This window comes from Lutra lutra, chromosome 8 (assembly GCF_902655055.1).
Source record: "Lutra lutra chromosome 8, mLutLut1.2, whole genome shotgun sequence".
NCBI lineage: Eukaryota > Metazoa > Chordata > Mammalia > Carnivora > Mustelidae > Lutra > Lutra lutra.
The window spans coordinates 6,626,734-6,639,276 of NC_062285.1; the positions used below are offsets into that span (position 1 = coordinate 6,626,734).

Consider the following 12,543-nt stretch of genomic DNA (forward strand, 5'->3'; position numbering starts at 1 on the left):
GAGAGGAGTTGAGATCATTTAGGAACTCCAGCTGGGAAACTTGGAAACAGAGTGAGCAGCCCAGGACTAGAGTTTTAGGGAACGAAGAGGTAGGAATGGAGTCAAGTAACACTTGAAAACAAGAAGACAATCCTCTGGTTTCCATCCCTGGGGACTCTAATTTAACTGGAATAGCTAATAGATCTCCAAAAGCTCCTGGCTGATCGTAACATGCACTGATGATCAGCACCCTCTGAGCCAAAGGAGCTGTGTGCAGCTGGCATGTCCACACATGAAGGTGGACAGTAAGCCAGGCTCCGAAAGGTAGGAGCCTCTGCTCTCACTGTGGTCTGGGGAAAAGTGGGGAAGAGCAAGAGAGGACCAGAAAGCCATGGTGGGAATCAAGGTAAAGAGAGAAGCTCTTCTGACCCCAAAAATGTCCTGAATGATTGTATTTATCTTTTCCAAGAGAAGATGGGATACCTTATTTACGGAGCTCAAGACTATACTAGAAAGATTGCACCAACCCCACTGGGATGGCCTCTTGGCACTTTTCCATTTCACATTCCATCTCTGTTGATGAACAGAAGAAGCTGCATATGGGAAGAGGTTATTTTCCACCAACTGTGTGAGTAATTCTATGTTGGCCTGTATCCAATAGTAAAAACATGTAGGTGGAAAAGAAGAACGATACACATTTAACAAGGATCGAAAGTATTCTGTAGGTTCAGATCTTGACATAGTTATTAATGCCCCTAAAGTCTGCTAGTAAGTTCAAAGTAAGGGTTCCCAACCTTTGTAGGGCATCAGAATCACCTGGGGTGCTTTAAAAAATACAGCTCTCTGAAGAGACACAGCACAGGGATTAGTCGCTGCCTGGGGCTGGGGTGGGAACAGGGAGTGACTGCAGAGATACAAGGATCTTTTGGGGTGATAGAAATATTCTAAAACTGGATTGTGGTGATGGTTGCACAACTCTGCAAATTGACTAAAAATCAATGAATTATACACTTAAAACGAACAAATTTTATCCTGTGTAAACTAAACCTCAATAAAACTGTTTTGAAAACTGAGGAATATAAAGGGGAAACTATGAAAGCCACAGAACCATACCTATTTAGTGGTAGAAAAATATGCAGCTTTATTCTTTAGTTTTACAACTACATGAACATGTCAGAAGCACTCATGTATTTTTTGGTTTCTCGTATAAATTCGTAAGAGTATCACACCCCAAAATATAGCTCCCTAGGCCTCACCTTGAGAAATTCCCATTCATGTGTTTGAGGTGGGACTCAGGCATCTGTATCTTTTTTAAACCGCTCCAGGTGACTAAGGGTATAACCAGGTTTGAGTGTCATTGATGTAAAGCAAAAGGGAAAAAAACAGGCAAGGCACCTTATTTCTTTATCTCGCTCGATTTTACTCTCAGCTGTCAGGTATCTTATCATAAATAAAAATTTTCCGCCAAAACCGATTTGGAATGATGGAGAGCGTAGTGATTTAGGCGCCCTGGAACAACAAGAAGTTCAAGATTTTGACACAGAATGTGAAACAACCAGCCTTGAACCAGCTGCATGCATGGAACAGCTATCTTGGCACACACCTTCAGAAGCCCACACATCCCATGATGTTCCAGGAAAGTCTTGGTTTCAGACACTTTGTCCCACTGAGCTCACAAATCACCAAAATATTTTAGGAAGGAGAGGAGCTGAGAGTGGGCAGGCATAAGAGAGAGGAAGTCTTGTGCTTCACTAGACACCAATTTATAGTTTTTTAGATTTTGAACCATGCACATGGGTTAAATGTTTTAATAATCCAGTAAGTATAAAGCTTTGGCTTCCAAATTACATCTCACAGAAGTAGCTTGTACACTGAGTAGGAGCTCATGAATTTACAGCGCGATGGCTCTGGCCTGATATAGCAGATAACTAAACTGTTAAAGGCACATTCTATTGCTTTGAGCATTTCTTTTCATTCTTACACAACTAGGGAGAGATGTAGAATGAGATCTCACACCCTCAGGATTTTATAATCTTCTATGTACTCAGTTCAGTGGGTGAGGGCATGAATTTGGAGTCAGACAGCTTTATGCTCAGATTCTGTTTCTAACAATAATTAAATATGAGTCCTTGTTCTTGTACTTAAACTCTGTAAACCTTAGCTTGTTCACAAATAAAATGGGGATAAAAAGTACAATCCAAGAGGGCTGTTATAAAGAATGAATGAGATATAATACAGCAAGTACTGAGTCCAGTACCAAGCACACAGTAATTCTAATCCAGAAGTGCATCCCTAAGGATGCAACGGGTCCAGTGGTCAGAGATTTGCTTTGAGAAATTCCAGAAGTCTGATCGCTCAGTGGTAGCCAGATCTAGGAGAGGAATGTACTGGCATGGGTCCACATTCACACAATTACAGCTCATGTTCTGGTGCAAGCCCAATTCTAGTTTGATCTCTACCCTGGATTTCTTTTGGTAGCACGCAATACTGTCCAGACAGAAATCACAACAACCTGTGCCTCTCTGTGCTGGGGCTGCCATTTTGCAGGGACAGTTAACAGCTGAGTGCTGAAGGACAGGAAGGAGCAGCCAACAGGGAACCGGTCCACTGCACCTGGCTTGGATACATAATTGTGAGATCTCCATGCTTTGGAAGGCAGTATATCCGCTTTGGTACAAAAAGCTAGGAAAACAACTTTCTTAAAAATAAACAGATTCCCAAGAGATCAATGGTCTGGAAAAATTCTCTGAGATTCTCACAGGCGCAGGATATAAACAGTAAGCAACTTTACGGCTAACAATCGCTAATTCACAGGGCCTCCAAATATAACACATGCACATACACCACAACTCATACTCATCCCTGAAGAGTTGCAGTGGTTCTGAAAATGAGGCAAAGCACACACATTTCATTACTACAGCAGGACCACCTGAGTAGTCTCCCACCACTGAGTCCTCCACACGTGGCTGAGCCCCAGGCCCTGTCCCAGACACGTGGGCCACAGCAACCCTGCCCTCTCAGAGATCCCAGGAACTCATAGAGAATCTTCTTCCTCCTAAAAACATCCCTCTTTCACATGGCTGAACATAGGAGAATTTCCCTATAGATTATGATTAGGAAGAAATGGAATTTTAAAACATCCTTCATTATTAGTTTGGGTATTTATTTCTTTTTCTTTCCTAATTTGCAAGCATGTAATTAGCTATCTACTGTTTGGGTGAAAGGCATTGTGCTAAATACTGTAAGGAAACAAAGTAACTGGACACAGAAGTGCTTTCCCAACCATTATGCTCTAATAGGGGAGATAAAATTTGCACAGAAAAAGTCAATATAAGGTGATAATGGTAATAATAATAATAATAATAATACTTCGTTATTAAGTCCTTACTCTGGGCCGGGCACTTTACATGCACACACACCTCCTAATAACCTTGTGAAAGAGTTACTGTCCCTACTTTACAGGGCAAACAGAGTCTTCCAAGACCTAGATAATTTTTGTCAGGGTTCTAGTTAACAGCTGAACTAAAGTCCATTAACCACACACATGGTGGCCTCGAGGACATAAGAATGGTGTATTATATTTCACACCGTTTCTCAAAGTCAGATATTGACAATATTTTTAATTTTTTAAGGTAATCTAGATTAAGAGTATCCCACTCAGTCTTGGGAATGGACACATAACAAAAGACCTGAGTCCCCCACAGAACCAGGACACTCTCCAGTCTTGAGACAAAACTCGTTGTCCCGTGGACAGTCACATAGGGAACTTCGTGCAGGCAAGAGTAAAGCGCATCTTCTGCACAGTTCATTCTTCCGAACACCAGCCCTGGGTCTTGACTATTTTCACATTATGTTAAATAACAACATTCTCCCCCTCCCCCTTCAAGTCATGTTCCTACTCTCCTCTCAATCTCATTCCTAAATATTCTTGACCAAGCAGCTTTCTTTCTCCTTGTGGCCACAGGGGCTGAGTTCAGATTCTGCCTATTCACTTACTGCTCAGCCATTCCCAGACCTCAATGTCACAGATACCCGTAATCGAGAGATTCTAATCCTGGTGCAACTTTCCGACACATCGGTCTCGTTATTGGATTTGACATGAAGCATGACTGGTTTACTGAGGATAAGGCCCAACACCAATGAACATTTCATATAAACCATCAGTTGAAATTAATATAGTAATTAAGATTACATTGTATGGAACTCATCATTATCATTTCAACAAATGGTGTACAATTTTAAAAATCAAAATTTGAGAAGAACCTAAATGGTGGTCCTGGTAATGAACCAAAACGTTCCTGCACTCAATCAAATGTAGAGTACACAGTTTTCACTATTCAATTTTAGAATGAGTCTCATACATCATTGAAATGTGTATGTTAGTGTTTTAAAAATGGATTCTTAGAAAAATAACCCTGTAATCCCTCACTCCCTAGTATAAAAGGATTATTTTATAGAACTTTCTAGACATTTGTCAACTTCACATTTAATAAACTTAACATATTTAACATTACAGAGTGTGTACAAGTGTGTCTCTTTTCCCCCCATCACATGTTGCACTGTTTCCATAACCATATTTTACTAACCATGCTTGTTTCCCTGCATATTTAGGACGACTGAGAATTTTTGCTAGTGCAAATGTTACCAAACTGGGCTGCGTGTATAACATTCCCAATATTTTAGATGCCTCACCTGGTTCAGATGCTCAGAAAAGAGATTACTCTGTCAGATGATTTAAACACCTTTAAATCTCCGGATGGAACCAGCTTATAAAGGCATTGCCTTTGTTGTGCTGCTATCTTTCAGATTCTCGCAAATTCTCAGAGGCTTTGTTGCAGGGGTGCCATGTGTTTTATAGATTCCTCTAAAGCCAACGCCCTGCTCTGAGTCAGCACAGGAGATCTGGCAATCACACTCACCTTCCCCTCTCCCGATGCCCTTCTGCCTGCTGTGCTGTAAGGGAAGCACCTCCAGTGACTCGATGCCGGACTTCTCCAGAATGTTCACTTCCACCATCAGCCTCCCCACCAGCTGCTGGGGACGCACGCTGATGACGTGCTCGTACTTCCCCAGCCGCCGCTGCAAGAGCTCTTCGTAACTGAGGAGGAAGGCCGCTTTGTCTTTGCTGGGAATCACGACAGAGGCTCTGAACATATCAGTCCCCTTCTCCCTATAAGGAAAATAAAAAGGAACACTGGGTCGGTCACAGAAAACCAGGTTCCCTCAAATCCCCTCAGGGTCCCGGCCACTCTCTCAAGAGGGTCCTTAGAGGAAAAACTAGTGTTGGGAAGAGAACCAAAGGCCTGAACTAAAGGAAGGTTACAAAGTTTCAAGGAATACTGAAGAGTACAGAATTCAACTGTTCTTTCCTACCTCTCCTATAGTCAGGCTTGAGGGAGCCAAGAGGGAATGAAGGGAATTCCCCTTCATAGGGAATATTGAAATAGGTGAACTGCTGGAAAAGAGAGTTTTGGGGTCAAGATATGAATTGCATTATTCTTTTTACAGGAATGGCCAAGTGAGCCTGACATCTGGTGTCATTTTAAAATAGCTAAAATCGTAAGTTTTTATAGGTAGTAAAGTTTGTTGGATGTGGCTAGGGATAAGAATAAAGAATAAAGGATTGCAAAGCATATACAAATATAAGCCATTCCAAACGTTTTCAGTGCTTGGAATGAAGGTTCTCTGATTCAAGATGGCAGACTGACCATAAAAGGAAAGGGATAGTAAAGGATTAAACCCAGACAATGAGTGGTAGGGGCAACCATCAGTGTGTACAGCACTTCAAAACATTTTTGGAAGATGGGGAATAGAGCAAGAATTCTACAGCTCAGACTATGGATCAAGATACAAACCATCTACAGAACATCAGAGAGATGGAAAGCTCGGGCTCAGCATAAGATGTGAGTGGGAAGGGCACCAACACAGGAAGGAGACATCCAAGTCCATATATGAATGAGTGACTAAAATGACAGGCTTCCTACACTACTCCTTCCCAGTGCTAAAAAGAGACACAACTATTAAGGTGGAAAAGCTTCACTGAGAGCTGAGGAGAATGACTGAAGAAAGACTGACACTTGAACCCATTATTGTAAACTCTCAAAACATCAGGTAGAGGACACATAGAAAAAGAATGGTATTAGACAACATTAGATGTACCATTAGCAACACTGGATGTTATGACACTAGGGGCAATGTCTTCAAAGTTGAGATGAAAAATTATTCTCAATCTTAAACTCCATATGCTGTCAAAATATTAATCAAGGTCTCAGAAAGTTTGCCTCTCATACATCCATTCTGGGGAAGTTACTTCAGAATATACTCCAGCAAAGTTAAAGTGAAAAAAGAAAGAGGAAGATATGGAATATAAGGAATAATAAAAGCAACCCAGAAGAAAATGAAAAGAAATCCCAGGGTAAACATTGATGACAAGGCTGCAAAGTAATGACAGTATTCCATGGACCTGGAGACACCATTCTTCCATAACTGACAGCTCCGAAATCAGGATGTGCCTCCCGATCCATGATGCCTTCCAACTGCTGTTGGCAATAACATGGATGTCACTGCTTATAGAACTGTCATAGTAATTCATTTAGTCACCATTTCAAGAGAGTTATGTGTCTTGTTAGATGTTAATAGTGACAAATTAAGTTTTTTTTAAGATTTTATTTATTTATTTGACAGACAGAGATCACAAGCAGGCAGAGAGGCAGGCAGAGAGAAAGGAGGAAGCAGGCTCCCCACTGAGCAGAGAGCCTGATGCGGGGCTCGATCCCAGGACCCTGGGATCATGACCTGAGCTGAAGGCAGAGACTTAACCCACTGAGCCACCCAGGCGCCCCGACAAATTAAGTTTTACCTCATTAGAAAAAAGATAACTAAAAAGTCCAGGAAAAACAAATGCATATGTTGTGATCCAACTGAACTAAACTGTGGCATAATTATGAATGACTTATGAATTGTAATGAAACATAATCCTCATAAGACTCATCTGATAAAGACCACTTGGGACCCACCTGCGATCCAACAAAGCTAGGTTTCAATAAACTGCTGCAGTAAGGGAAATTACACACCAAAGGCATCATGGAGAGAGAATCTGGCCAAACAAAGGTATATAGGATTGGGAGAAAAATGGAGTGCAGATAAAGTTAAATGAAGCAATGATTGGCGGCTTGAAACAAAGCAGGGCTGTGTGTAAAGTGGTTAGTATCACCCTGGACTGAGAAGCAAAGTCAGGGTTCTGTCCTTAGGAACTACAAAGTTAAGACAAATGTGGACTTTTGTGGCCAACAATGACTTATCTGAAGCTGTGGACCTTGGCTGCTTTTTGTATCAAAGTAAACCCATGACTCACATCTTCCAGGCAAGAGTGAGATATTCCATTCTTGCTAATAAGATTTCCAACAGCAAAGTTTCTGACAGTCTATGTTTTTAAAGAACAAACTTTCTCAAAACTACATCCTTTTATTAACGAACAAAAACAGGTTCACATGTTCACACCAACTTATCTGGATAACAGGATCATTTTTCTTCAAAGGAAACAGATCACTTTACTTCAAATGGGCTGACAGAGAGGGAAATAGAATCTTAGTATACCAAGTGGCTCTACAGTTAACGACTTTCATGTAATCATTAAAACTCAAATACTAGTCATTGGTTTTCAATGTTTAGATTGAAGTTATAGACAAAACAAAGAAAATATACACCATTAGAGATCAAAATTTAAATGTTGGTAATTCTGACAGTGCAAAAGTAAATTATCATGTAGAAAAAGATGGGTACTGGAAATGGAAAAGGAAACGTAGGGTTTCAGTGAAGGAGTGGAAATTTAAGATAGGTTTAGTCTAAGATGGTGTAACACGGCTTACACTGACGAAAGAAGAGAAAAGAATGTGAAAATGTGGAACGCAGAGGGAAGGTGGGAGTGTCCTACGTATGCTAAATCCTCTTCCTTCCTGGCAGAAAATCAACAGATAATGTCTGATGTTTTATCAAGAATTTTTTTTTTTTAAATGAGACTACCATAAGCTTTAGAGTTAGGGAAGTCGCTACAAAAAGAAATTACAGAAATATTAGAAGTGGATGTTTCTAGGAAGTGAGATCTGGGGATTCAGAGTGATAAAATGTTCCTTTTCACTATAAACCTTTTCCTGCTATATTGTTAACTGTATATATTTAATTACCGATTCTAAGGTAATAATAAAAAGCAGATAAATCCTTGAAGGAAGGGAAGAAAAGAAAAAAAAGTTGGCAAAGGAGTAAGAAATGAGGCCCTTTGCTCAAGTGGATTTTAATTCCTTAACTCAATGGTACTTACCCATTATCTTCTGATGTTTTATTCCTTTTCTCTTTCACCTTATCACCATTTTTCTTTTCTCTCCCTGTAATTTCTCCCTGATACACCTTGTCTCCTATAAGCCTGAAACACGAGAGACAGCTATGTTACCAACTTGCAGTTCCAAGACCAATTCAAACATGATCTCATAACCATGACAACCCTAGAAAATATTTTTATGTGACTCTTGGATGTCCAGAAAGAATGCATTCCAGACGACGGCACTACCCTTGAATCATTCATTTCATTCTAGGACAATTTTAAAACAGGTCCAAATAGTCAGGCTTGACCCGTGGTGCCTCTGGGATTCTCCAGGAGGACATCAGATCTGTTCGAATTTCCATGAAGATTCACCAGCTTGAATCTTGCCCAGACCCAAAATGAAACCCCCAAATCCACCCTACTTTGCATGTCTTTACCTCCTAGTTCAGAAGAAAAGGAGAAATAGTTTATTTTGTATATCATATGGATCATGCTATCTCATCATTCAGACCTCAACTTAAAGACTGCCCCTTCTGAGCTACCTCCCTGATTTCTCCCTGTCTAGACAAGCTCCTCTCGGTGATACTTGCTATCTTTAAGCACTTGCTACAGTCTGAAATTACCTCATCTATTGATTTGTTTAGTTACTTATTATTTTTCCCCACTGCAATTTCTGTAGCCGAGCAACACTGTCTTTTTCATAGAAATATACCGATCATTTTGAAGAGCTCCTGGCTCAGAGTGGGCACTCATTTGCTGGATGGAAGAAGAGAAAGACAGAGGAAAAGAAGAGGAATGGAAGATGGGAAGAAGACAGGAACAGAACCAAAGAAGAGACTGTGGAAAGGAAGGAAGGAGGAAGAAGGGATGAAAGGGAGAGAGAAAGGGAAGAAGGTAGGTAGAGAAGGAAGGAGAGAGGGAAGGAGGGAGTCAACCTTCTGAGCCCCATGCCATCTGCTGGGAGAAATTCTCACGCCCCAAGGCTGTGGAGCTCACGTCCTCTCAGGCTCACCCTGGCTACCCCACAGTGACATCTCCATTCCAGGGTCTCTGACCAGAGTGTCGCTTACATAGTGAAGTTGGTGATGAAAGCTGCGGCTGGAATCTGCAACTGAAATTCAATTTCCTGGTCCTCGGAAGCTCTATTCAGCATTCTACAGGACACAGTAGTGAAGGCATAACGAGAAATAATGGTAGATTTCACTGAGAATTCCGTCATCAAGGGTTTGGTTTTCTGTTGGAATTAAAACACGCGGTATTTTCAGTGACATGTGAAAGTGCAAATCAATCACTCTGGGGTAGGTGTGAAGCTCTGTTTTCATCAGAGAAATCATCTTCAACTTGGCAACCTTTGGCAAATGATTCCTTTCTTCTTTGTCTTGCCCTCACTTTTCCCCTCACCACTCTCTCCACTCATACAACAACTATGGTTGGACAACCAGCTCATGAGAGAGAAGCGTATCTTTTAACTTAACTTAAACAAAGGGACACAGTGAAGATTTCCTATTTAACAGAGAATATACACTGTTGAAGTAGTTTAATGAAGTATTGGAATTTTAGAAGTATGTGAAGTATGTAATGCTTTTCTGTTATAAAATTTTAGATCACATTTACAGGATCATGAAATTGATGAACACATCAGGGCACACCTATTTCCAAATCAAATTCAATACCCACTTAGAGAAACTAGATTCCAGAGCTTTCCCATGGGGACCACAATCACATTATTGGAAAGTGGGAATCGATACTGAGTTCAAGACAGTATTTGGGGTATTAGAAGCCAGATAAAGGAAAGTGTATGCTAATTAAATTTATCCCGAAGCCTCTGATAAGAGCAGTCACTACATGGAGCAGATTTAAAAGCAGGTTAAAACTTTTCAGTGTATTTCTAGCCTTCACAACAGCGCTCCATCCAAGGGCATCTGAAAGCAGACGCTGAAGAAGGAAGGAAGCATTAACGAGTAAAGCAACCAAAGCAGTTCTCTAACTCCAAGAACTAGCTGAACAAGTTACAGGCACAGACTGAACATTTGTGTCCCTCGTCCTCCCCTCAACACCACCAACAAATTCATGTGGTAAAGCCCTAACCGCCCCCCACCATGTGATGGTACTTGGGGATGGGCCTTTGGCGGTTGAATAGGGTTTGATGAGGTCACGAGGGTCTTCCTGATGGGGTGAGTGTCCCACAAGAGGAGACACGAAAGAGCTTGCTCTTGTTCTCCATGAGGACACGGAGAAAAGGCCACACAAGTGAGAATGTGGGCTTCTATAAGCTAGGAAGAGTCTGCATCAGAAAATGAACCCTGCCAGATACTGACCTTGGACTTTGCAGTTTCCAGAACAGTGAGAAATTAAATTTCTGCTGTTTATGTCTATGGTATTTTGTTATGGCAGCCCAAGCAGATTAAGACGAGGCATTATCTCTTTATGGACTTGGACACACATTCAGGGTACGTGTTCTTTATTCCCATTTCAAACATGAGAAGAAGTCAAGCTTGCAAGTTTACATATTGGCCCATTAACAGTAATGGAGAAGAGACTTGAACTCGATCCCACCTGTTCCAGAGTCCACACTCACCACCATGAGGCTAGCTGCCCCAGAGGATACGTCTTTCTATCTGTGGGTCCTCCAACCCCAGCACGGTCTTCAGCACACCACAGGCTCTCAATAAATGCTGGAGAGAGCCACGTTACTCCGATAGGATTCTACTTTCCCTACGGGAAGTGACCTGCCTAGTCAACGTTTCTCTTGACTTGCGTCTGCTCTCTGAATTTCTTTCCAGCCCTAAGCTAGTTTTCAAAATAAATATAAGATGATGCCCTGCTGGTATCAGGGCATATTGCTTCTGTGACACACAGAGGGAATCTAACACCCCATTTTAAGAGTTTCACAGTGTGTCATTCTATTTAAACGTATTAAAATGTTGGAGTCAAACCATACCTTTCACAGCAAACCACTGAAAGCTGGACAGATACTTTATACAACATGTTAGAGAGGTAGGGTTGAGTCCCCTTCAGTACAAAGCACATCTGAGAACACACGTGAACAGACTCAAGATGGGAAACTGCACAGAGCAAGGCCAGAATGGGCAAGCGCTGGGCACAGAAGTCATGGGATTATTCATCTTTGTGGCTGAACTTTTGGTCTTGGTGACTCGAAAGGATAAAAACAAATGGTAACAGGCTCAAGAAAAATGTTAAGAGAATGTGTATCTTTCTTGGAAAGTTGGAAAAAGATAAGCACAAAGGTTCCGTAAAGTGGTGATCAAGTAGGACAAAAAAAATCTAAACATATTTGAAAGATTTCTTCACCTGCAAGAGGAAAAGAGGTTCTCCAATTTGGACTGAGAAGGAATTACATCAAAGCAGCGGTTCTCAAGGATGGTCCCAAGACTGGCAACATGAGCATCACCTGGAAATCTGTTAAAAATGCGGAATTTCAAACTCCATCCCAGACTTGCAGAATTAGAAACGCAGGGGGTGGGGCCAGAAATCTGTATTTTAATAAGGGATCCTGATGCTCAAGTCTGAGAACCACTGTTTTAAAGTAACATAAGGAGGTGGCCCTCTTCATATTTCTTCATCTCTAAGTTAAGAGGGCTTAAATAAATCAATAAAATTATGTCCGCCTTTAGATCAAAGAATCTAAGGTAAAGCCTAAAGTAAGGAGTGAAATGGGCTTTTAGGAAACTATTCTGGAATTTAGAAATTGATAATAAATAATCTCCACAGAAATCTAGTCTCCTTGGGACAATATCTGTCTCTCCAGAAGTGACTCAGATTAAAAAGAGATTCTAGATGTGGTTTAACCAAAGGCTTCTGTTAAATGATCTTGTTAAAAATATATATACCACAGGGACGCCTGGGTGGCTCAGTTGGTTAAGCCGCTGCCTTCGGCTCAGGTCATGATCCCAGAGTCCTGGGATCGAGTCCCACATCGGGCTCCTTGTTCTGTGGGGAGCCTGCTTCTCCCTCTGCCTCTGCCTGCCGCTCTGTCTGCCTGTGCTCGCTCTCTCTCTCTCTCTGACAAATAAATAAATAAAATCTTTAAAAAAAAAATATATATATATATATATACCACATTTCAGGGTGCCTGGGTGGCTCAGTTGGTTAAGCGTCTGACTCTTGATTTCAGCTCGGGTCATGACCTAAGTCCAATCTGTGGGATCGAGCCCCTCATCAGGCTCTGCGTTGAGCCTGGAGCCTATTTAAGATTCTCTCTCTCTCCCTCTGCCTCACCCCCTACT

The 12,543-nt window shown here is 41.4% G+C and overlaps 1 protein-coding gene across 2 annotated transcripts in view; it reads right to left on the bottom strand.

Annotated features, from left to right (window-relative positions):
• Positions 1–12,543, bottom strand: part of ITIH5 (inter-alpha-trypsin inhibitor heavy chain 5) — a 90,227-nt gene that overhangs the window by 41,506 nt on the left and 36,178 nt on the right. For both annotated transcript variants that reach the window (XM_047741921.1, XM_047741920.1), the window contains exons 3-5: positions 9,367–9,530; positions 8,297–8,398; positions 4,899–5,149 (exon numbers count right to left, since the gene is read on the bottom strand). In XM_047741921.1, coding sequence (XP_047597877.1) covers positions 4,899–5,149; positions 8,297–8,398; positions 9,367–9,530 — 517 coding nt within the window. The remainder of the gene's footprint in view (positions 1–4,898; positions 5,150–8,296; positions 8,399–9,366; positions 9,531–12,543) is intronic.